The 25,170-nt window shown below is 44.7% G+C and overlaps 1 protein-coding gene across 1 annotated transcript; it reads right to left on the reverse strand.

The window, feature by feature from the left end:
• Positions 1-307: 307 nt before the first annotated feature.
• BATF (basic leucine zipper ATF-like transcription factor) lies at positions 308-21,348 on the reverse strand. Its single transcript, XM_079914195.1, has 3 exons — positions 21,240-21,348; positions 18,832-18,936; positions 308-628 (listed from the first exon to the last, which is right to left on the reverse strand). The coding sequence occupies exons 1-3, from the start codon at positions 21,300-21,302 to the stop codon at positions 419-421; spliced, it is 378 nt and encodes a 125-aa protein (XP_079770321.1). The 5' UTR covers positions 21,303-21,348; the 3' UTR covers positions 308-418.
• Between the last annotated feature and the right edge of the window lie 3,822 nt (positions 21,349-25,170).

Here is a 25,170-nt window from a genome sequence, read left to right on the forward strand (position 1 = left end):
AAGGGCTCCTGAGGCCAAGAACCAATAACGACCCCAACCTCACAGAACTTAAGGTTTCAAGCCCTGGCCAGACTGGTTTCTTTTAAGACATTTATTTAGAAAAATAACCCTTCCCTACCCCTCCCCCCTCTGTGCCATGGGACTTGGGCGTTATGCTTGACATAGCTCTGGATCCGGCCTCCCACCCACGTGAAGGTCCAGCCCACGCTGCCGGGCGGTTGGCCACGCTTCGGGAGGCCGTTCACACGTCCAGCAGCTGCGTCCTGTGTTCCATCCCGGTCCAGGCCTCCACCTCCGGGTCTCCGGGTCGAGAGAGGGCGCTGAGGGACGAGGGCCGCTGGCCACAGTCTGCGTGCCCCTCCCGAGGCCTGGGAGCAGCCGGGGCTGGGGGCTCCGCTCTCTCCCGCCCTCGGGGAGCTCAGGGCTGGAAGCGCGGGGAGCTGACGTGAGGCTGGTGGAAGGCGTGGGCGCTGTACACCACCTCGGGGGGCGAGGGCGCGCCGGGGGCCAGCACGGAGCACAGGGGCTCGTGGCTGCTCAGCACCGACGTGAAGTACTTCACCTCCTCCGTGAGCTGTTTGATCTCCTTCCGCAGCGCTGCATTCTGTTTCTCCAGGTCTTCACTCTCCTGCGAGCGGAAAGGATGGGCGTTGCAGGTTAATGTCAGCGCTCTGCAAGATTGCGGGGGCGGGGCGGGGGGGGGGCGTTGTGAAGCGGGAGTCTGCGTTAGATTTTCACTAGCACAGCCATGGAGAAGGGCATCGGTGATTTTTTCTGCACATGCGAGTGTGCACGTGTGCATATATATTTGTATGTGTCCTGTGTGTGGATGGTGCATCTAGAGCACACGTATATTTGTGCATGTATGTGCATAGCTTTTAGCTTGAACCATATGAAATTGCTACTTGTCTGTTTTGACCTATAAGAATGGCGGTTTCATGTGGTCCCAACTAAGAGAGACGTGTGTGTGAAGGCATGCGTGAATTTGCATGTGTGCTCCTTTGTGCGCAGGTGTACATGCATAGATCTCTGTGAGTGTGTACGAGGGTTGAGAGCGGCAAGTATATGTCGAGGGAAACCGGCTGGGAGGCTAGAGCCCAGCAAAAATCAAAAAGAGTTTGTGAGACCGTCTTAAACTAATTTCAGTCTTTTCCTCTCTATGTTATACGGTGTCTTCTCCTAACGTTACCATTTGCATTTAGTCTTAAAAATGGAGTCCACGGTTAATTGTCTACTTCACCCAGATTCTAGAATGTTTAGGGTATTTCTAAATAGTAAATAGTCAAACTCCAGCACAGCGTTCGATTCCACGCCATTCTGCTCTTCCAGCAGCTTGTTCTGTAGTACTCTGGGTGTGTCCCAAGCACCTGTGCTTCCTTTTTTCCAGAAACACCTTTCCCCTGTTGCTTAAGGGAACCATCAGATAACATGCTAATCAGAAAAACTCAGGGTAAAGAGTGCTAATTACTGATCACATCATTAATTAATCAACAATGACACCCTGGTAATTAGCATTTACTGGAAAACGATCCCACCTTCAGAAAACCCAGGGGAATTTCATTTCCAATGTGATTTTAAGGTTCACATTCCTTGACTCAAATAGACCTTCTGGGCTAATCATTGGTACCCACAGAGGAAGGAAAAATAGCACTGGAGATGCAAATAAATTACATTTCAGTTCAAAAAGCAACCTAATATTTGGAGTCCAGATCTTATTTTTCTAGTTCTGTTTCACTTAGGTTAGTATTTTCCAAACTTGCTGTATCATTAGAATTAATCTGAGGGCCTGATAAAAATATAGTTCCAGGCCCTTCCTCAAATCTAAAGATTTGAACTCAGTGGGTTTGGGATTTTCTGTGAATTCTGGGAATCTGAAGTTTTAACAAGTGCCCCAGATTATTCTGATGATCAGGCAAGTTTGAAAACAATAGATATTAATGTTAAATATGGTAATAAATTTATTTTAATTATTCAAGCACTTATTAAGTGCCTGGCCTAGAGTATGAACTCAAGTGTTTGTTGATTGGCTGCCTGATGACATCAACAGCTGGACCAGAAGTTGACTCAGAATTACAGTGGGGAGTGAGCAGATGTGAGATAACTTGACATTTAAAATTTGCCTTAGATAATCCATCAGGAGCATAAGCTACAGGTTAATGAGAGCTAGTTACACTGCCAATTGCCCTAACCCATGCACCTGGGGGTTCTTTTTAAGTGGTAGAGGAGAATGTGGCCTTATCCATCAAGCCAGATTCCATCCGTTTGTACAGAACAAGTGTGAGCGTGCTCAGCCTCACCCTGGCATTTCCTGTATGTGGCACTGAGCTAGAAAATGTGCCTAGGTCGGTACAGAGAAAACCCCCATCTCTAAAATGGGGTGGGGGAGTTGGGATACCAACAGCCATGATGATAGAGTCAGGGGCGTGGGCTGCCGCTTCTGCGGGGTGTGACCGGCTCATTCATCTTACCATTTGGTTGTTTCCGGGCACATCCCAGAGAGAGGGCATCCCCTCTTTACCAAAAGGTAAGATAAAGCAACACATGAGACCGGGGGGTGTTGGTAAGACGGGAACTGGGGGCCGGGAGTCCTGGCCCCTTCCTCTAGCCCTTTTCCTCACCCCCTCTGAGAGTTTCCACTGGTGACAACGTTTACTGTAAGTTCTGTGCTCCAAAGAGCCTGGGCAAACCCCGAGGCAGAAGGGAGGGGTGGGGTAGGCGGGCCGCAGGGACCAATCGCTCTGACCTTCTCTCCGCCTAGAGGCCGGCCCAGCTTTCGGGAAGTGACAGCGGGCTCTTCCTCCCTCAGCGAGCCCTGCTGAGCTCTGGCTTTCTCCTCTCCCTCTCCCCGCCCTCCTGGGAGATCCCAGAGCGCGAGGAGAGCATTCATAACCGCCACCGCCTCTAAGTAGAAAATAACCAACTGTGACAAGAAACTCGTCTTTACCTTGGGAAGCAAGACTGCTTCCCGCCAGGGCCCCAGAGAAAGCAGTACTGCCAGCCCAGGGGACCTGCCGCCAGCCAGACACTTAGCAGAGGAAGAGTTTGACTTCGCTCGCAGAAGGAAGTGGCTGATCTGGGGTTTTCATCCCTCCACATCCCCACCTGCCACTGCTTGGTCCACTCTGACCCTCCCTGGGGCCGTCATGCTGTGGAAGGGGCTCTCACACGGGGACAGATGGCAAAGGTGGCCATGGGAGCAGGTCTTGACCCAGAGGTACCATGATCACACCCCTCTAATTTCCCCCTGAATTCCCAGTGGGGGCTGGAAACCAAGAACTCAAGGGGAAAAGGAAAGTAATGTTTAGAAAGTAAATTTTGGCTTCTAACATGCATGTCTTCTCCTGTGATGGGGGAGGGGTGAGCCTGCCCTTGGGCTTCCAAGTAACCTGCTTTTTACTTTTTGGAATTCATTTAGGCACTTCAGGCTCCTCACAGTAACCCTCTGAGGTGGCTATGCAAGGCCAGCTGCTATTATCCCTACTTTACAGATGAGGCCAACTGAGACCCTGGGACAAACCTATTGCGCACACCCCCCAAAATTATTACAGGCTGGTGGCAGCAGCTGCTAGGGCAAAGGGCTAGAGATTCACCTCAAGACACCTACTTTCTCAGAGGGCCAGAAACTTTGAGTGATTCATCCAAAGCCCCATAACCATGTAGGTGCAGAGCAGGGCTGGGCTCAGGGCTTCCCCATCCTCAGCCCTATGCTCCTCTTAACACACCCATGGCTTCTCCTGAGAGACTTCGTGACTTGCGGTCTCTGAAGGTCACTAAGATCAGTAGCCTTCCAAGAGAAAACTGGGTCTTGCTTTGGGTGATCCTTAAACACAGTACAAGAACCCTGAGTTGGTTACACTCTTCCAATCACAGAGCTGATCATCGCCTCCTGACCTGAGTTGGGAGGGAATCTCCTGTCCAGCTACTCTGTGAGAGGGTTAACTCGGGGCCAGACCTTCCCCAGATGCACAGTGAGGTCCGAAATATGTGACAATGGTGGGCTCCATCAGTTAACTGTGGACAGGGGTCCTGGTTCTGGGTCCTGGCTCGGTGACTCCCTTTCCCACTCTGAGCCCCAGTTGCCTCACTTTAAAACAGGAAGACTGGACGAACACAATGATTCTCAGCCTTGGTCACACGCTGGGGTCAGTGGGATCCCTGGAAAGTTTTAACAGTATTGATGCCTGATTCTGATTTAATCCGTCTGGGTGCACCTGGGCATTGGGCTGTTAAGGGCTCCCCAGGGGATTCTAATGTGCAGTGAATGTTGAAAACCACAGGATCAGAAGATCTCCAAGCCCTCTGCAGCTCAAATATTTCAGATTTTAAATTGACTACCTGTGTATATTAGCCAACCAGAGCCTCTCTAACTGTTGGGAAGGAGTAGGTGTGTTGGGAGCAGAGGTACATAGACTCAATTTATATGAGAAAGATTAGTAGAAACCAAAATTTTAAAAGAATAATCCAGTTTGATTTAATAATAACTAACATTTATTGGGTGCTACCATGTGCCCGATTACATAATTACAATTATCATTGTATTTAATCTTTGCAACAATCCTACGTAGTAGATAATATTATTAGCCACATTTTACAGAAGAGGAAAACCTAAGGTACAGAGAAGTTGAGTAACTTGTTCAAGATCACACAGCTTGTCAGTTGCAGCACCAGTGCTTGAACTGAGACAGTCTGGCTTCAGAGTCTGTGCCCACCATGCTCTCTTGCCTTTGAAGTCTGTTTAAATCTTATGATACCTGGTAATTATCTCCTGTGAGGCCTCAGCCTGGTTGACTTTCCAATTTCATCTTCCCTCTTTTCCCGCCTCGTGCAAATTGAGTTGCTAATGTTCACAGTTCACACTCACCTGTGAGGTTACTTGATGCCACCCCTACCAGGAACCACAAGCAGCTTGGGGGTGGCTAAGGAGGAGGCTTCTGGGGGTGTGGGAACATTCTGGGAAATTCCCTAGTGGAGGGGCCAAGTAACGGGTCACTGTAGAGCGCTTGAATGATGGGGAATCCCCAGGTGGGTCCCTTACCCACAGGGAAGCCAGTTGGGACCAAGGCTGAGGACAGGCCCTGACCCAAGGCTCTGGCAGGGCCTCTCCAGGCCTTCTGAGCAGGGCTTGGTCCTCCTTCCTGCCAGTTCTGGTTTGTGCCTTGACCTTCTCCTTGAATTTTCTAATCACACTTTCCAGAAGGGTGAAAATAGTCCCTGTGTGTTTCCTCCTCAACAGAACATGCAGTCATTTATTGGCAAGGTGACCTTTCAGCTCCCACCCACACTTCAATGCGAGAGTAGTGTGTCAAGCTCATGTCCCTCACACCCAGTTACTTGTTCAGTCTCCAGCAGTTTCGGACCCCTGTCCCCCATGCAGACATAGGGTGGAGCCCAGGTTTCCTGGAGGAGTCTGTGAACTGAGAGGTAGGACACATCCCAAGCCATAGTGGGATCTATGCCTACCTTTCCCCTGAATCCTGGGGAAATTAACTCCAACTCCTGTTCCTCACCGGATGAGAAGAGAAGAGGAATCACTAAACCACAGGTCTTTGCACTGAACAATTCTGGAGAAATCTTCACTTTCATACCTAAAGCTGAAGCTCCAGGGCCGCCAGCACCTCATCATCCACTGATGTTTAGCCACGTCAGCCATGCCCCTCAGGCCCCTGCCTGGGTTCCTCTCTCCTGTTCTTTGGCTTTCAGGGCTATGATTTCATTGACCTCGTGTGTGAGAAACACTATAGGTTGGCTCACTCAATATCTGTTCCAAACTCCTTCCCCCTGCTTTCCTCTAGAGAGGCTGGGAAAAGAATTCCTCAATTACCCAGCTTCCCCTGCAGGTAAGTATGACCATGCGACAGAGTCTGACCAATAAGACATAAGCAGAAATGGGGGGGGGGGTAGAGGGTAGGAAGGGAGGGGACGAGCTTCTCTCCTCAGGGAAAAAGGCAGAGCTTCACCAGACAAAGGCTACCCTCCCTGGACACGGATTGATGCCTGGAGGTTCAGCAGCCATTTTGCAGCCCTGAGGATGAAAACTCATCCACATACTGAGGATGGCTGTGCAGAGAGAAAGAAGGAGCTTGGTTCTTTGACAACATCCTTGCACTATCCCTGGACTGTCTACTTCTGAACTTCTTAGTATATGAGAAAAATATAAAATACAAATGGTGACTTGTTGATGCCTCTGTTTGATAGTTTTTCTATAACTCATAGCAGAATGCAATCCTGACTGATACCTCAAGTTAGAAAGGTTATCACTAGCAAGTCCAATTTTGAAAAACAAACAACTAATCATTGCCATCAACATCAAGGTTTGAATTGTTTGTTTTGTTTTAAGCTGCTGGGCCTCTGAGACAGACTGTCTGGGTATATACCCACAAAATTGCCCCAAATTCACTGCACACATTCCACCACACGCACCTGACAGGCTTCAAATGTCACTGCTCCCTGATTCTCAACCCTGGCTGTACACTGCAGTTGCCTGAAGAGCTATAAAAAAATCTTAATTCCTGGAGCTTCCCTGGTGGCGCAGTGGTTGAGAGTCCGTCTGCCGATGCAGGGGATACGGGTTCGTGCCCCGGTCCGGGAAGATCCCACGTGCCGCGGAGCAGCTGGGCCTGTGAGCCGTGGCCGCTGAGCCTGCGCGTCCGGAGCCTGTGCTCCGCAACGGGAGAGGTCACAACAGTGAGAGGCCCGCGTAACGCAAAAAAAAAAAAAAAAAAAAAAAAAATCTTAATTCCTCGATTTCACCCCTGACAGGTTCCAATTTAATTGTTCCAGACTGGGTCTCAAGCATCAAGATTAAAAAAACACTTCCCAGGTGAGCTTAATGAGGAACTAGCTTGACAATTATGTCCATAGTGGATTCCTCTTTAAAATAATATAACAATATAAATATATACAATGTTTGATTTAGTTAAATTTATTATATCATATGTTATATATTTATATATTTTTATTTTATTAAATAATTTTATTGTATAACATAGTATGAATAATATAACTATAATATAAAGAACTTTAAAGAAGGAGGAGGACATTTCTAAGTCAAAAATTTTTTCTAAAAGTAAATGACTGGGTTTCCCTGGTGGCACAGTGGTTGAGAGTCCACCTGCCGATGCAGGGGACACGGGTTCGTGCCCCGGTGCGGGAAGATCCCACGTGCCACGGAGCGGCTGGGCCCGTGAGCCGTGGCCGCTGAGCCTGCGCGTCCAGAGCCTGTGCTCCGCAACGGGAGAGGCCACAGCAGTGAGAGGCCCGCGTACCGCAAAAAAAAAAAAAAAAAAAAAAAATTAATGACTGTTCAAGGCAAAGAATCATATTTGGTGAAAATTTCAAGTAGCCCAGGATAGTTCATTCTTACAGAAAGGTGAGAGGTAAGGCACTTATTGGAATCTCATTAATGATAACTTTATCAAATTAGTTGTCCTTTAGATTGTTGAACTCCATGAGGACGGGAGCTATCCTTGTCTTCACTGTTTTGTCCTCAGTGACTGGGACTGTGCCTGGCACATAGTAGGTGTTCAGTAAAATCATGTTGCTTGATTGCCTACTTGGAGTCCATAATAATTTACTAAAATCTGAGACCTGCATTTGAAGGGTCTGCTGTTTGTGATGTCCATGAAATTCCCCAGGGAGTGCTTAACCAAGCATTTAAGTACTTTTATAGCTTCTACTTTTAACTCTAGGATAGTTACAAGTGAGTGTAAGATATTCATTTTCTTAAAAAAGGCCCAGTCAAACCCCTGCTTTTGTTCCCCAAACTGAAGCTATGGAGTGGGGACAGCAGAATCACACCACTGTGAGAACCCTGCATACAGTTTCCCTGGCTTGAACTTGACCTGTCTGAACCATACCAAGCAAAGGAGACTTGACCAGTGGTGGTGAAAAGCCCAGCCAGTGAAACCGTTAGCGTTCTTTTTTTTTTTTGGCATGTAGGATCTTAGTTCCCCGACCGGGGATCGAACCTGTGTCCCCTGCGGTGGAAGCACGGAGCGCTAACCACTGAACAGCCAGGGAAGTCCCTTTGTGTTCTTAAAGTTCATATAAACAACTGGAAAGTAGGGCATATGTTTTCATATATGATAATACATCTGATATCTTTACCTGATTGATTTATAGGAAAATGCCAGCCTCTCTGCATTAAGCAAATAAAGTCTTCTCTCCAATGCAAAACAGACAAAAAATGCACTATTGCTTTGTTTTTACATTTCTTCAGAGAACAAACTCTCAAACAGCCCAGTGAGGTGTAATTGCTTCCCATTTTGTAGATCAGAATTTAGCTTCAGATATATCTGCCCCCACTCTGTCCCCACTGAATCTGAATTCATTCTGTTGACCCTCCCCCCACCCCCACCCCCAATCTGGTTCCTGCTCCCTGCAGCACAGTGGCCTTTGTTCCTGAGTTCCTCCTCATGTTCCACAGTCCCAGGCCCCACAAGGCATCTTTCTGACCCTGACAGGCCCCTCACGGTTTGACCTGAAGTCTCTGCAAGAGAACATCCTTTCCCCAGATCTTCCCAGGCTCCTTCTCTTGACTCGTATTTGATCTCAAATGTCAGGGCCTCAGAAAGACCTTCCTTGATCACTGTCCCCATCCCTGTCCCTAAGTCACTGTCAATATTGCACTATTTGGTTTTCTTCAAAGCCCTCTTCCCTTTGTGTGATTAGTGAAACAATAAATAACGATTGGTCAGTTGATTTTCCAGTCTGACTTCTGGTTGAACGTAAGGTCCCTGAAATCAGGGACTTAGTCTGTCTTGTCCCAGCTGAATTCTCAGCACCTAGAAAAAATGCCCGTAGGAGGCATTTCACATATACTTGTACAGCAGAATGAATTATTTCTGCTGACGTGAGCTCTAGTACTAGGAGTATGGCCTTTGCTTTTGTCATTTTCTGGACCTCCCCAAACCCTTAGCAATAAGGCATAGTCTTGTGCCAGCTGAATACCTGGAAAATATGTTAGTTACAGAGTTATCTAGTGCAGGAAATTGCATTTTGGTACCAGGAATCTAGCCCCCTCTGCTTGGCTCTGAAATTTATTACTACTCTTGAATTTTCCTAAGAGCTTTAGGTCACCTTCCTTGGTTCCCCTAAGTCCAGCGTGACCAGATGTTTACAGGGACAGTCCCAGTTCATAGCTACCCTCCTAGTGTAATTTTTACTAGTGCCTCTTTTCACTCAAAAGTGTTCCTATTTGGATGATAAATGATAAGATCTCCTACCAAAGCCTGCCCCCCAAATTCTAACTCAATGATACCCTCTCTGTTCTCATCCTCGATTTCTACCAGAATTCACTCAGCGCTCTATTTGATCTTTTTTTATGTCTTTAAATAAAAAGTATACAGTATAACTAAAGACATTTTTTAAAAAGTATACCCACCCATGATCACAGTCCTCTAAACGTGACTCTTTTCATTTGTATATGTTGCCATCTTGTCCTTTTTAACGAACATGGATACTTATTTTTATAAAATCTCAGAGTACATATACAATTTGTATTTTCCTTTTTGTCATAATTTTGTCATACTTAAAAAATCACCATAATTATTCTTTTAATGGTGACATCAACAAATAGATGATCCACAGTTTACTTAACATGGCTTTCTAATGTTGGACATTTTGGTTGCTATTATAAATAATGCTGCAGTGAACATCTTCCAGTTCATGTAAGTATTGCTGTAAAAGGGTTATGTAATATATACAATGTCATCGGCAGTGAATGTATATATTAATTTTACTACAACTTCATTGGGATTTAGGTGTTATAATTTTAAATAATTTATTTTGCCAACTAACTTTTTGAAGGTTTCTTAATTTCATTTTAATGTTACAAGTTATCAATTACCAAGAATAAGATTTCTGCAGGTCTATTCGCTAGTACAGCATTCTCAACCAAGGACAATTTTGCCCCCCAAGGGAACATTTGGGAAGATTTAGAAATATTTTTGATTTTCACAACTAGAGGGGTGAGGTCGTGCTACTGGCATCTAGTGGGTAGATTTTACATTTTACAGTGCAGGGGGCCAACCCCCTCCCACATACACAACAAAGAGTTGTCCAACTCAGAGTGTCAATATTGCTGAGGTTGAGAAATCCATAGTGTATATTGTTTGCACAATCAGAATAGAAAATTGGGTTATTTTCATTTTGGTAGGAAAAAATGTTACGTAAGCTTTCGGTTCATAGCCTTTGCCCACTTATCTATTGGAGTCTTGATGTTTTTCTTAAAAAGAATGTTCTTTCTATAGTATAAATATTAAATCAAGGGGACTTCCCTGGAGGTCCAGTGGTTAAGACTTCGACTTCCAGTGCAAGGGGGAGCAGGTTCAATCCCTGGTCGGGGAGCTAAGATCCCACATGCCTCACGGCCAAAAAACCAAAACATAAAACAGAAGCAATACTGTAACAAATTCAATAAAGACTTTATAAATGGTCCACATCGAAAAAAATTCTTTAAAAAAGAAAATATTAAATCTGAAATTATTTAATTTGACACAAATATTTCCCCCAATATGTCATTGTCCTTTTGATTTTGGATTACAACTTTAAGACCTTTTTTAAATAAAGGAACATTTAAACTTAGCCCCTCTCAGCCTGGGACTCTCTGCCTTTTTCGTCTCTTGCTGTGTGCTTGGGTTTTGTTGCTGAAGAGTGCCTAGGCCGTTTACGTGTCCTAGTTAATGGCCTACTTCTTGGCTCACCCTTTGCAAAAGGACATATGAGGGCAACACCATCTGCCGAGCAAAGTCCTGTTCAGCAAAGTGGCACAAAAACAAAAGCAAGAGGTGGGAAGGCAAGAGGTTTGGGTTCTTGGGTGTCCTTAAGGAAGACATCAGTGTCCTCACTGGTAACACAGCAGGGTGACCTAGAGTATCTCTGAGTTTCCTTTTAATTCTGTGATTCCATCAAGAATGCTGTATGACTATAGTTTTTGTTATTCCCTCCACAAGCTACCATGTGAACCCATGGCAGGATCCTCTACAGATACCCCACAATCTGAAGGGGACTTTGTCCTGTGGAATCAATCTATGGAACCCCTTAGGACTCAGAGGGCCAACCTAGTCCTACAGAGGAGACTAAGGAAAACCCCAGAGCAGCTTGGGGTTTAGAGAGACTCCCTCATCCTTTCCAAGAGAAAGTAGTCTGGTAGCTGCTGAGAACAGCTTCATGAAGACTTCACCTGAATGGGTGTCGTCAATTTCTGACCTGGGACATGTAATCCCATTAGACAGAAATTCCTTATAATGCCAAGACTGGTGAGAAGCTGGCCTCCTTTCAAACATGCCTCCCGTCCATAACCATACTGACCCATTGTCAGTAGGACAAGCAGTTAGGGCTGGTGAATTCCTTAGTGTGTTTTTCCTTCCCAAATGAGAATAGTCTAATTTTTTATTCTGATTTTTTAAATGGTATACATTCATCATAATAAAAAGAATTACAGAACAGTACCAGGAATAAGGTGAGCTATTCAAAATTCAACCACTCAGAAATAACCATTATTATCATTTTGGAGAATATTCTTCCAGACATCTCTTTATGCATGCAAACATGCCCTCCAAACCACAAATTTTACATCAACGGAATTATACTCTGCATACTCTTTGTCACTTGCTTTTTCTCTCAGTGCTATGTAATTGACATCTTTCTGTGTTGATAAATACAGATCCACTTAGTCATTTTTATTGCCAGCATAAAATTCTAGCATATGAATGTGTTGTAATATACTTAATCTCCAGTAGTTGGGTATATGTCCAGTTTTATAGTATTGATAAAGTGTTTACTGTTCACAAATAATGATGAATTGAGCATCTTTGTGCATCAAATTCCTGTAAGTGGAATTGCTGCACCAAAGAGCAAGATGTTAATAGTTATCGCTACACAGCTTTATTTAAAAATGGTCTCAATGGCTATATCAATCTATTGCTTAGAGACGTCGTTAATTTCTCGACTAGGCCTAATGATGGAGGAGGAAAAGTGTCAACTTTGGAGGATGTTTCTAAAAGAACAAGAGAAAAAAATTCAGGAAGAGATTCAAGGAGGATCAGTTAGGGAAGATGAATACATCTTCATGCGAGTCCAAAGGAAGAGGCTGTGTTGCCTAGTGGTTAGGAAGATGGGCTCTTCGGTCAGACAGACCTAGTTACAAGATGTATGACCTCAGACAAGTTACTTAACCTAATACAATTAATATGTTTTTAATAAAAAGAAGTTCAGGGCTTCCCTGGTGGCGCAGTGGTTGAGAGTCCGCCTGCCGATGCAGGGGACACGGGTTCGTGCCCCGGTCCGGGAAGATCCCACATGCCGCGGAGCGGCTGGGCCTGTGAGCCATGGCCGCTGAACCTGCACGTCCGGAGCCTGTGCTCCGCAACGGGAGAGGCCACAACAGTGAGAGGCCTGCGTACCGCAAAAAAAAAAAAAAAAAAAAAAAAAAAAAAAAAAAAAGAAGTTCATAGCAATAGAGGCCCAAGAGAAATGGCTCTTTTCCACAGAAAGTTCACTGATTTTACACTGAACTTCTTTAGGGTGGAACTAGCTAAAACATACTTTCTAGCTTTTTGTTTTGTTTTATTTTATTTTATTTTACCTGTGATTTCTCTATGCCAATAAATCTTATGGCATGGTCTCCCAGAGAGAGAAAAAAACTGACGGAATGAAAAAGGACCATGAACAGGCTTCTCTCCCAGGCCTTCCCAGAAAACCAAGAACAACAGTGTCTCTTTCTAAGAAGGCCCAGGAAGTTAATATCTTTGCTGAGCTTCGTTTCCTCCATTACTTAGTTTTCCTCCAATTGTAAATACCTTATTTCTCATAGCAACAACTTAATTTCAGGCATAATTTACACTCATGATGTTTGTTACATATGGCATTAAAGATCTACCCTGGAACCTGTAAATCTTTTTCTTATTTTAAACGAATGTGAGACTCCTTCAGGAGCCAGCCCCAGGCAAGCACCTGTCCTACCCCCATCTAAGTACCGGAAGTTCCAGCTCCAGATTTGGTCCTGTTACTGTACTTTTATTCCAGTTCCACCCTCAAGGCCAGGTCTGACTTGTCAACATCACAGCTCTCGGCTAATATTGCTGTCTGCCCACCACCCCCTCTACTTTTAGCCTTTTCATGAACAAAGCTTCTCAACTGATCTCAACTCTCCTGCTAACCTGGGATACAGACTCAAAATCCTTCCTGCTCCAAGGCACCAGAGATATCCTACAATTACCAGGATAACCACACAAATGAAACTGGTCTGTCATCTCTTACTAGCGCTGGAGACCTTAGGATTACTCATTACAAATCCCAGCTGACAGTTGGTTGTCCCAAAGGACTGAGATATTTATGTAGGATGTTCAAGGGATAAAATGTCACAGTGGAAGACTATTCAATGTTTGAAATCAAATTAGAAAAGAAATCATCCTAATGCATATGTAATAATGATCGATATTGGGAATTTAAATATTTACATTATAAAAATAAAAGCACATGATAAAGACATCCAAACTATATAAAAAGGTAAAAAAAATGCAAAGTATCTCTCTCCTGCTTTAGACCTTTTGTCCTACTTTTCAGAAATATATATCGTTAGCAATTTTGGGGGGAAACCTATTTGAAAATTTTAAAGTTTATACACATATGCACATATGTTTTTATTAAAAATATGCATGGGAGACAACTATATACCATACTCATACTTTTTCACTTAAGAGTATAGATAATCTTTTCAGATTAGCACATCTGTATATAACTCGTTATTTTAACACCTTCGTGGTATCCACTGAATGAACAAACGATAGTTTATTTGAGTCCCTTACTGATGAATATTTAGCTAGTTTCCAGTCTTTGCTATGAAAAACAATGCAGCAATGGTTATCTTTACATGTACATAATTGTGCAATCTGTGGGTATGTTTCTAAACAGACACCTAGATGTAAAATTGCCGAGTTACAGTGTATGTGCACTTGTAATTTGGATGGACATGGTCAAATTGCCCTCTAACGGAACTGTACCCACTTAGACTTCTAGTAGTGTGTGGTGGTACCTGCTTATCCATCACCTTGGCAACATGGTGTATTAGCAACATTTTTTGTCTTTGCCAATCTGGCAGGGGATCTAACTGTTGCTTTGTCATTTCCCTAACTAAGTAAGGTCTAGCACCTTTTCCATATTTATTTGCCATTTATTTCTCTCTTTCTGTAAATTGCCTATTCCTAATTATCGCTCATTTTTTCTTTTGGGTTGTTGAGCGCTTTCTTATTCATAAGAGCTCTCATACATTAAGCAAATATGCCCTTTTTTGGTCATTTGTGTTGCAGGTATTTTTCCCAGTCTTCACTTGCCTTTGATTTTGCATATTAGGTACTTTGAGCTGTATAGACACTTTCACTTTTCATGTATAAAGGTAATGTATATCAATCTTTCCCTTTATGGCTTCAGGGTTTTGCATTTTATCCGGAAAAGACTTCATTCCAAGATAAATATTTTAATGCTAATTTTTTCAAATTTCTTTAATCTTTTCCCACATTTAATCTATGTGTGTGTTGTATAAGAAATGAAAACTCTACCTTTTTTTTTTTTTCTTCAAATGACTAGCCAGTTGTCCCTATTTATTTAGTCCCTACACTATTTATTGAATAATTCATCTTTCTCTCTCTGGTTTGAAATGCCATCCTAGACATTTTGCATCTGTACTTGTGTCTTAGGAACTGACATATGTATTGGGGTCTTAAATTTGAGCTTGCTTGGGGGTCTATTTCTGTGTTCTATTCTGTCCAATGTTTTGTCTTTTCCACACTGCTTTGAAATCTATATTTGTAATTCACTTTAATATCTTATTCAGCTAATCGTCTCTAATTACCCTCCTTCTTTAGAATTTTCCTGGAAACTCTCACATGGTTATTTTTCTCCAGGTACTTAGAATAGCTAATTTCATTTTCCTCCAATACCCAGAAAATCCTAGCTTATTAAGATCATATTAAATTAATTCAATTTCTAAATTAACTTAAGGAAAATTGCTATCTTTACATAAGGTATATCTTTCCATTTATTTGAGTGTTTTTTTAATCACTTAGAATAATTTTGAAGTTTAAAAAATTAAACCCTGCATATTTTTTGTTAAATTTACTCCTTCCTTCCATTTGCTGTTCTTGGTATTATAAACAGAATCTTTTTTCCTATTAAATTTTGTAATCTAATTTGCCTAGGAAAAGTTATTACTTTTTGTGTTAACTTTGAAAGCTGACTGGATTCCTATTATTTTTCTTAGTTTTTCAGCTGATTATCTTGGATACACTTATTAGCTACTAATATCTTTTGAAAGTGAACGGGTCAAGATATGACCTCCTTTTAATCAATGCCTTTACTATGCCTAATGGACTCTATAGTTGACTGCGGGAGAAAAGGAACTGAGTGTGATGAGTGCTGTTTGAGACACCAACCAAAAGAGAATTAAAACAGAATGTGGGAGAATTCCTGGTAGTCCAATGGTTAGGACCCCCTCATTTCCACTGCAGGGGTCATGGGTTCGATCCCTGGTCCAGGAACTAAGATCCCGCACACCATGAGGTGCAGACAAAAAAGACAAAAACAAAGCAAAAAAACCCCACGGAATGTGGACTTTGTTGATAATCACAAGTATGAAAAGAAGCACCTGATTCAGTTTATGTGAGGGATAGTCAAGGCCAGAGATGTTATATCATTGGCATGAGGTTAAACACATTGCTGAAAGCAGCAACTTCCCCACTCTGCTATTTCAAAAGCAATCAATATACAGTGTTTTGGTGTAAACCACTTATAGGATAGATACTGAAAACGTTAAATAATAGGTATCCCACACTCTCACTAGAGAAACAGGATAATTCTTTTGGTATTTTAAGAGAGAGAACAGTGACAAAGTTGAAACCGAGAAATCAATGTTTATCCCAGCATATATGAGGCTAGCACACTGATACAAACTTGGTACTGTACGCTCAGTAATTTCTAAACCCTGGTCTTTAACGTCTTGTAGATGAGTCCTATGGCTATGTCTGAGGGCCAGAGAATGGTTCCAGAGCCTCAGCATGTGGAGACAAGCACAGAAAGGAGTGAAGAGCAAACCAAGCACCCAACCTTAAGAATGCTGGTGGTAAAGTAGAAGGTTTTCTACCTGAATCACAAACGTAATTAAGAGGATAATGGATGTAGAAGATGGGTGATGATTGTCTGAGAGGAAATGAACATTTCAGATCACAGCCAAACCCTCTGTTTGATGGTGGCAGATTTACCTGTTGCTGCCAAAAGCTTCCACCCAAAGTCAAGAAACATAAGCCGCATTGGTTGCAACCCTCAGGCTTGCTGTGTAAACTCTGAGGTGTCCTACTCACTGGGCAAAAAGTGAAGATGAGTGCCGGGGTGCTCAAAAGAAAGGAGTGGGGAGGAGTTTGTGTCCAGGTGTGGGAAAGATGCGAACATTCTAGAGACTGAGGCTGGGGGTTTGAGTGTGGATGCGGTGACTACATGACTGGGGGCTCCAGGGACCCCCAACCCCCAGAGATTATCCCAATAGAGCCATGACTAGTATAATCAGATGGGCTAAATCTTCTGGTTCTAACTCTTGTCTTGCAAAGAGAGACAGATTAGTTAGTGTTGAAAACCTTGCCACATCAAAGAAACATACATGTCACCCTCACTGATACGTCCCCAAGGGGTTGAAGGAAGACCAGGGGGTTGAATTTCCAGGGAGACAGTGGTGCAGCTCGAGATAAGGAAGACTCCTCTGCTCCTGTTAGGAGGCAGGGAGCTCTCTATCATTAGAAGTGACCAATACACTGGGAACCATTTCCGGAGGGTGTTGTAGAGAGTGTCAAGCATCAAACGTGTGTCTGAACTTTCCAGCCTTTAAGAAATCTTTCAGCCCTGAGATCCTGTGATTTATATATAAGTATAAATTCATATACATAAAATCTTAGTTGTGATTATCGTTTCTTCTAATAATAACTATTATTAATATTACTCTTATTATCCTCAAAACTTTTGAATATTTATGATATGTCAGTGACTGACGCTTGACCTCTTTATATGCACTATCTCTATGAGGTAGGTAGTTACTGTCCCATTTTCCTAATAAGAAAACTGAGTCTAAGGGAGGTTAAGAACATCTCTAAGGTCTAAGGTGGGTCATACGGATAACAAATGGCAGAGCTGGGGTTCAAACCATGTCCTTATGACTGTGGCACTGCTGAGCTATACTTAGTTTCCAGGGTTTTTTATTTTTTAATATTACAAACTTATAAAGCTTATAGCATATTTCCAGTCTTGGGACATTGTCTACTTCTACAAAAAGGTAGGTTTTATCCTTACTAATTTCTATTTATTTGTTCATTTGCTTGCTCCAAAGAATATTGCATTAGAATCAGACTGCGATGGAGACAAGTGAGTGATCCTAGATTTTCAAGCTTAAAATAATAAACTGGAGTGTTGTGAGCCCCTAAGCCATAATGAAATCATGGAGAACATATAAGAAGCAGGGCCACCACCAACTTAACATTTAGACCACTGATCACAGTCATCAAAGAGAAGAACAGACTTGGTGTTCATTCATTCTTTCTTTCAATTCAACAAATATTCATGAACATAAAACTACATTCGTATGCAATGGAAGACATGTTGAATACATTTCAAATGAAACACGAGCATCCAATCAGAGATCTTGGTGCAGCCTGCTCTCTGCTTCCTTACAAGGCTAAAAGCAGCATCTTTTTACCTAAAACTACATCTTACTTTTTCTTGACAGGAATAAAACAACTGTTCTTTAACTGGCCAATTACCAGGCTAATCTTTCAAATAACCATAAGCATATTCATTTTTGGTGTCAATTGCCCTTTTTACCATTGGAACGAATTACTGGGATGCCAGAGGTTTGGGAAGGGCTCAGGAGGAGGGACGAGAAGGCAGAGGTGTCAGAGGAAGGGCTGAAGGGACGGAAGAGGAAGGAGCCAGTGAAATAAAAGCTGGTCGAACAGGGAGCAAATTGAGGGGCAAAGCGAAGAGAAAAGAGGTGGTAAGGTGTGGGAGATGAGGAGGAAGCTTTGCTTTATGAAGCACACAGCCAGAATTTAGAAACACTGACCAGGATCTTGGACTGCTGGGAGAAATGCAGTTCAGATCACCCAAGGCGCCTGCTCAAGCCAGGGATCAGGGCTTCCCTAGAAAGTGTGAGACCGGAGGCAACTCAACCAGAATGGTGACCATCCCAGATACGTGCACCTGAAACTGTATCTTTCACAGACCCCTTGGGATATCATCAAAATAGAAATTTCGAAATCAAACCTTAATAATGTTCAGAAAAGAGGTATGGGGTGCAGCACCCTGTGGACCTCCTTGTCCCAAATGCAAACCTCAGGGTGGCTGCCCAACTGGCCTCCCGGGGGATGGGACTATATGTGTTCCCAGCACTGTGGGACAATGGGCTCCTCTACACCTTCTACCTTCCTCCCAAAGGCAGTCCTGCCTTCTGCTCTCTGGGTTCATGAGGGATGGAGCTGTCTCAGGCTACCCCATCTCTTAGCATGTAGATCTGCCTTCCACCAGTCTCTGGGCTGCCAACACTCAGCTCCTTTACTCCTCGTGCCCTCTTGGCACTCATTTCCCTTTCAGCCTCCTGGCCCATCCCCTGTTTCGGAATCTTCTCAATGCACTCACAGGAGAGCCTCCCCTCCCCGCCTCACCTGCATCCCTCCACCAACTCCCCCACATACACATCCCCACGCAGGCAGACTCAAAGCTATGGTCCAGGAGTCCACAGGCGGTGGGGAGCAACGCCTACGGCTCAAGAGGGTGAAGAAAGGTCTGAACACTCACCAGATGGAGGGTGTCAGCTTTCTGTGTCTGCCTCTGCCTGCTCTTCTGGGCAGCAATGCGATTTTTCTCCCTTCTCTGAACTTTTCTCACATCATCAGATGAGTCCTGGGAAGCAGAGATGATGAGAATTAGGGGAGTCTAACACTCTCTTCTGAGTGGAGGCAGGCTCTCATGGTGTTTGATATCCTGCTGTCCACCCTTCCATTTCTTCATCTTTACTTGCCCGTCTACTCCCCTATTTACCAAAAGGCTGAACCCAAAAGGGAACTTTTCTCCACACTCTGTTACACTCTCTTAGGTCTCTATAACTTTGGCCAAAAGATACAGGAAGAGGGCAAAAGAGCTTGAGAACTCAATAGGGCCGTATTTGGAAAAAGATGGTTAAGGCGATGAAGTGTGTTTTATCACCTCTCCTCTTCAGGTCTGCTCCACCCTCACCCTCTAACTTTTGGCCCAGAACCTTCTTGCTATTTTTTTCCCCAAAACTCTGTTAAGTACCTACTATGTGCTAGCTTCTGTGCAAGTGCCTTTTCTCAGAGGTGCTCCTGTTGAATTCCCCAATTCTGTGAAGTTGATACGATTATTTCCATCTTATACGTGGGGGAAACTGAGGCTCAAAGAGCTTGCCCAAGAGCTCACAGTAATCTGAGAGTTACATCTTCCAATGCTAAGTCTGATGCCTGTCCAAGCCACCCCCACCCCTGCCACCACTACCCTCCTTGTTTGTACCCCTTGTGTCTTCTGCTGTGCCCGTGGACTGAGGTCCCTCTCCCAGATCTGCCTCTTCTTCCCCTGCATTCCCTTCATTATGCTCAGTGACCTTGATATCCCCCATGGCCCTGAGCACAATGCCTAGTACAGACTGGAGACCAAGAACAGTTTTAATGGTGGAGATTTCCTGGCCGCGGCAGATAGTGGATGGGTGCTTAGGAGGACACAGGGAACCTTGGGTGTTCTCTAAGTGCACCCCACAGATGGGCATGTGCTCTACGTGCGCAGAGAGGTTAGCTCCGGCTTTCCCCCAGATGCTGCAGGGTAGGTGGGGGAATCTGAGTGAAACCCTTCTGTACCTTCGGCCCTGTCCCCTCTCACGACCCCACAGGCTAGAGGGACACAGTTCCTCGGGCAAGACTCTGCCCACCAAGCATATGTCTCACCAATGTGCCCAATACTTCCAGGCCATTGCAGTCGGAGGGCAATTGGTTAGATAGGAAGGAAGTGCTCTTTCTCTAAGGGGGATGGGGAACGAGGTTACCAGGAAAGCCATGAGTAATTTCCTTCCTAAGAAGAGTACAAACTTCCAGGTAGTCTGAACCCCTCTGATACCATCTTGAGCAGAGGACTGGATTGTTCGTCCTCTAGAGGTCTCCACTAGGACTCCTTCCTACCTGCTGCTCTCCCGTTAGATGTTGATGACAGAAGCTTTAGTATATGTTTACATACTGTTATTTGGTCTGCAGCATTTTGAAAGCCCTCTTGGATATCCAGGCTAATGAAAGAATGCAGTTTTTAAACCACAAAGTTGGATAAGGAATTGTCCTCCACTGATGTATTAGATGAGAAGGAAGAGGGCTTCCTATCGAGAGGGCTGTCGAGGGATGTAGTGAGGAGAAAGCCCCAGGAGCTGCAAAGGCAGCCAGGGTGCCCCGTTTTTGTTTTCTTGTTTTTGGCAACCCTCAAGCTGAAAGCTTTTGAGGTGGAAGTCACAACCTAGACTCCCAATGCTCCCAGAATCTCCACCTTCATCTCTCTGGTTTCCCCAGAGCTGAGCTGAGCTACTAAGGAATGTCTCCGAGTCCCCAGAACCATCTCCTGATTCATTTCCTTCCTCCCCCAGCCCTCTCTCCGCCACCCGTGCTAGGAACAGTAGCCATGCCCAGGAGGTAAGATAGATCCTCTGAGCTGGCACGGGGTCCTGCTCCTTTCAACTTGCTCTTCTGCCGCCTTTTACTTTACCCCCATCCCTTTCCTCTCTTGTCCTGCGGGCTGTCTCCTGGGCAACCATCTAGCATTCAGGGTGTGCGTGCCCGTAGCCCGCGTTAAGACTCCTCCTCTCATTTTGCTGCCTTGGAGAGAGGTAGACTCTTTCCTCTGAGAGACCAGAGTTCTTTGGTGCTAATTCTCCTCTTGGCTTCCTCGAAAGCTTCATGGGGTGGGACCCCAGGTGAGGTGGAGGCGATGCGCACCATCGGGGGATGAGGAGGACATAATTTGGCAGGATGGGTGGAAGGACGAGGGTCTCCGCCAAGATGTACAGCCTCACTGCAGATCCTGTGTCTTTAGTCTAACTCCTGCCACCAGCCATCTCCTGGCCTCTCAGCTCCCGGGGCAGGCCCAGGCAGCCCGGCCCTCTCCCCGCCCTTCCCCGGAGAATCAGAAGGCAGGAGGAGGAGAAGGCAGGACCCTACCTGTTTGCTGGGGGGCGGAGAGCGGCTGAAGCTGGAGTCACTGCTGTCGGAGCTGTGAGGCATGGCTGCAGTCTTCCGGGCTCTCCACGCAGCCCCTCGCGCCTCTGGGTTCTCCTGTCCCCAGCCGGCCTCCCTTCCTGACTGCTCCCGGGCCACCAGCCCACCCCCCCTCCGCAGGGCCCTCCTCTAGCCCGCCTTGCAGCCACCTCTGACCCCAGCGGCCTCCTCACTCTGGGGTGCAGAGGCTCTGCTCCCCACAGGGACATGTCGCTTGCTTTGGGGCTTGCGCCCTCTCTCTCTCTCTCTTGTGGTTTCTGGTAACTCGCGCTGGAAGTCACATGGGCGGAAACTTAAACAAGTTAGAAGTTAACTTGAGAGAAAATACATATCTGGGAAAAGACCCACAGAATTATGTGAAAGAAAGAAAAAAAAAATACACAAAACCCCAGATACCTTTTGGCAGTCTGAAAGAACAGCTCTCTTCAATTGATGGAGATAAAAGAGAAAAACAGCAGAGGGAGGGAAAAACCCCAGCCAGAATTAGCAGGTCTGTCTTCTGTCAACATGGGCAGAAAGGAGAGGACAGCAAGGAAAGTTTCCATTGTCACCCGACTTGATTTTTAAACCAAAATAAAGCAGCGGGGCTGGGATTTCTTTCTGGTTTTCACCTGAAAACAGCTGCCGGTCCTGTCTTGCGGGAGGCCTTCCCCTTTCCCCTTGTAGCCCGGCCTGCCTTGGGGTGGGCTAGGGGCGAAGGGGCCCAAGGGCACGGTCCTTTCCTGACTATCAGACAGAAGAGACTGTGGTAGGTCTGAAAGCCACAGGGGCCGGTCTGGAATTGATGCTCTAAACGCTTACTCATCACCTATGCCTCTTGGCAGGTTCTGTCTTTAGAGAAAAGATGCCTCCTCTGTTGAAGGTCTTTCAGGGGGTCAGGACTGACCTGGAATCTTAATGATTCAAGAAGGTCACAAGGTCAGATCCCAGAATGGAGAAACAGTTAAACACACACACACACACACACACACACACACACACACACACAGAGTGAAATGATCACTGTACTTGGAGTCAAAACAACCAGGAATTCTGCCTCTACCACTTAGTTTGTCTGTGGCCTTGGGTAGCTCACTTGAACTCTATACCCCTCATTATCTTTATCTGTAAATGGAGAATGATAGAACCTGCCCTGCCTACCCCTCAGGGCTGTTTCAAGAAGCAAATAAGAGGATTAGTGGATTAGAAGGCTCCCAGCAGACTATAAAATATGTCATGAAGTCAGCTGTTACTTGTCTGGCCGTGAGCACGTTGGACTAGGTCTCAGTAAGCAATCCCACACACACCTGGGCATTCTGGCTTTTAAAAACTGTCTTGCCTTATTCCCAGCATGGCTCAAAGCTAAATACTTGCCTTGCTTAGTCCTAATTGGCAGGAAGTCTGGCCCCTGAAGGATGTTGTGTCCACTGGCTGAATTCCTGCCCTAAGACAATACTGTCCTAGAGGTAAGTTGAACAAAGCAAAATTCCTTACCCCGTGGAAATTATATCCGAGTGACGGAAGCGGACAGTAAACAAAGAAGTTAATATCTAATACAGCAGATGGCGACAAGTGCTGTGGAGGAAAATAAAGCAGGTAAGGGGTAGGGAATTCTGTGGGTCAGTGGGTTGCTACTTCTACAGGGTGGTCAGGAAGGCCTTCGTGAAAGGGGGATATATGAGCAGAGCCCCGAAGGAAAGGAGGGAGTGAATGGTATGGGTATCTAGGGGAAGGACATTCCAGCAAGGACCTGAGGTGGGAGTGTGTTTGGTTGGTAGAAGAGCAGCAGGGAGGCCAGTGTAGCTGGAGTGAGAAGCAGTGCGTGGCGGGAGGTGAAGTCAGAGAGGTACCAGGAGTTCACTTCGGATCTTGGAGGCCACTGTAAGGAGTTCGGCTTTCGTTCTGAAAGAAGTGGGGAGCTCCCTAGAGGACCTGCCCTCCCATTTCCACGCTGTGATTCTCTACCTCAGTCACTGTCTGTTCCCTTCCCGGCACTTATAAAACTTGGTAACTACTTACTTTGTTTCCCCTGGCTTCCCTCATTAGAATGTTAGCTCCATTTGTGAATTTCACTCAACAAATGTTTATTGAGCACCTACCTTGTAGGAGGTTCTAACTAAGGAGGATACAGTTAGTATTTTGACTGTTTCTCTGAATGAGATGATGATGAATCAGTTAGTTTTGCTGCCTGACAAACCACAAAAGAAGAAAAAAAAAATCTCAGTGGCTTAAAACAACAGCCATTTAGTTAGCTTGTGAGTTGGCAGGTCATCTGGAAGATTCCTCTGGTAGCAGCTGTGCTAGGCTGATCTCCAGCAGGGCTGCATCCTGTGTCCGCAGACAGCTGGTAAACTGGCTGATCATTGGCTGGTCTAGGATGGCCTTCCCCAGGAGAGTTCTGTTCCACGTGGTTTCTCCGTCCCCAACGTGCTTACCGGGGCTCATTAACATAGCCCTTCAGGATTCCAAGAGGAATAGTGGAAGCATTCAAAGCCCCCCGAGGCTCAGCTTTCCCACCACGGTCCTTCTGCCACATTCTACTGGACAAAGACAGTCACGAGGCCAGCCCAGGCACCCTGGGTTGAGAAAGAGCCTTCACCTCTAGATGGGACGAATTTAAAGAATTGTGGCCATGTCTGTGGTCTCCCACAGACGAGAAGCCATTGGAGGTTTTAGAGCAGAAGAGTGATGAGCTCTAACTCAGGTTTTAACAGGATCTCTCTGGACACAGTTGAGATTTACTGTAGAGGAGCAAATGGAAGTAGGGAGACCAGTTAGGATTACAGCGCTGGATTATCTTAAGAATCCAAGTTAAAAATACTGGTGGCAGTGACCAGTGAGGTAATGATGAAGGTGGTGAGAAGTGGGCCATATAATAACTGATGACCGTGACTCTCTTGTTTACAGCTATACACCCAGTGCCTGGTAGATACCTAATAAATAGTTGTCAATGGAATCAATATCTGAATGAATTCCCAGAGAACTTTGCTCATAACTTAGGACTCTTATCTACCTTGTCCTATAACTTGTCTCACCCTTAGTGTACTGAAAGTTTTGTAAAGATAAAAACCTTCATGTTTGTGTTTCATTCGATTTAATTTAACATTTATTAATCCTTATTATGTAGCAGAAATTGTAAGTCTGATAAGACAGAGACCCTGCCCTCATAGAAAGAAGTCAAATAACCAAAAAGGCTATCAGAAGTGTTATATAATGTTCAGGTGAAGGTCTTAACTCTGAACTTTCTACCATTCAACAGGAAATACTCGTTGAATGAATGATTGCTTGATTCAGTGGTTCCAAATCAACACACTGCTTTACTATTTAACAGAGACTAATGAGAAGAGAAATGAAAAATTAGCTCTTACGTAGAAAGATGGTCTCTTCAATAGTACTGATTATAAATTATTTTTAAATATTTAAGATTAAAGAATAATAAACTCTTGCATAGCCACCATTAAGCTTAATTAAGTTATGAATAGAACAGAAGGCCCCTGTATATCCCTCCCTAATCCCATTCCCTCTCCACCCAGGTAACCGTTAACCAGAATGTGGTTCTTATCATTCTTATGCATTTCTCTATACTTGAACCATATCTGTATGTATACCTAAGCAATACATAGTGCTGCTGTGCATGATTTTTAACTTTTTACATTGCCAATATTTTTACATTGAATTTCTATTTTTTATTACACAGTATCTGAATGGTCACCGCAAGGCTTGGAATACAGGCATTCTCACTGAGGTGTTCTGAGAACACCACAAAGCCTCCAAGTACCTGTTGTAAAACAGCCAGCATCAGCTCAGTTAGCATCAGCCCAGAGCCTAAGGGTAATGCTAAGGCAGCATTTGCTAGAAACTTAAATCCCTTATGCTAACAACACCTATCACGACA

The sequence above is a fragment of the Stenella coeruleoalba genome (assembly GCF_951394435.1).
Source record: "Stenella coeruleoalba genome assembly, chromosome: 2".
In the NCBI taxonomy this organism is placed as follows: Eukaryota; Metazoa; Chordata; class Mammalia; order Artiodactyla; family Delphinidae; genus Stenella; species Stenella coeruleoalba.

Excerpts from the sequence above, each read along its gene's own strand:
- BATF (XM_079914195.1), bottom strand. The coding sequence starts at position 21,302 with ATGCCTCACAGCTCCGACAGCAGTGACTCCAGCTTCAGCCGCTCTCCG. Across the intron at positions 18,937-21,239 it reads CTCCGCCCCCCAGCAAACAG|GACTCATCTGATGATGTGAG; the intron begins GTAGGGTCCTGC and ends TCTGCTTCCCAG. Across the intron at positions 629-18,831 it reads AAGCTGACACCCTCCATCTG|GAGAGTGAAGACCTGGAGAA; the intron begins GTGAGTGTTCAG and ends TTCCGCTCGCAG.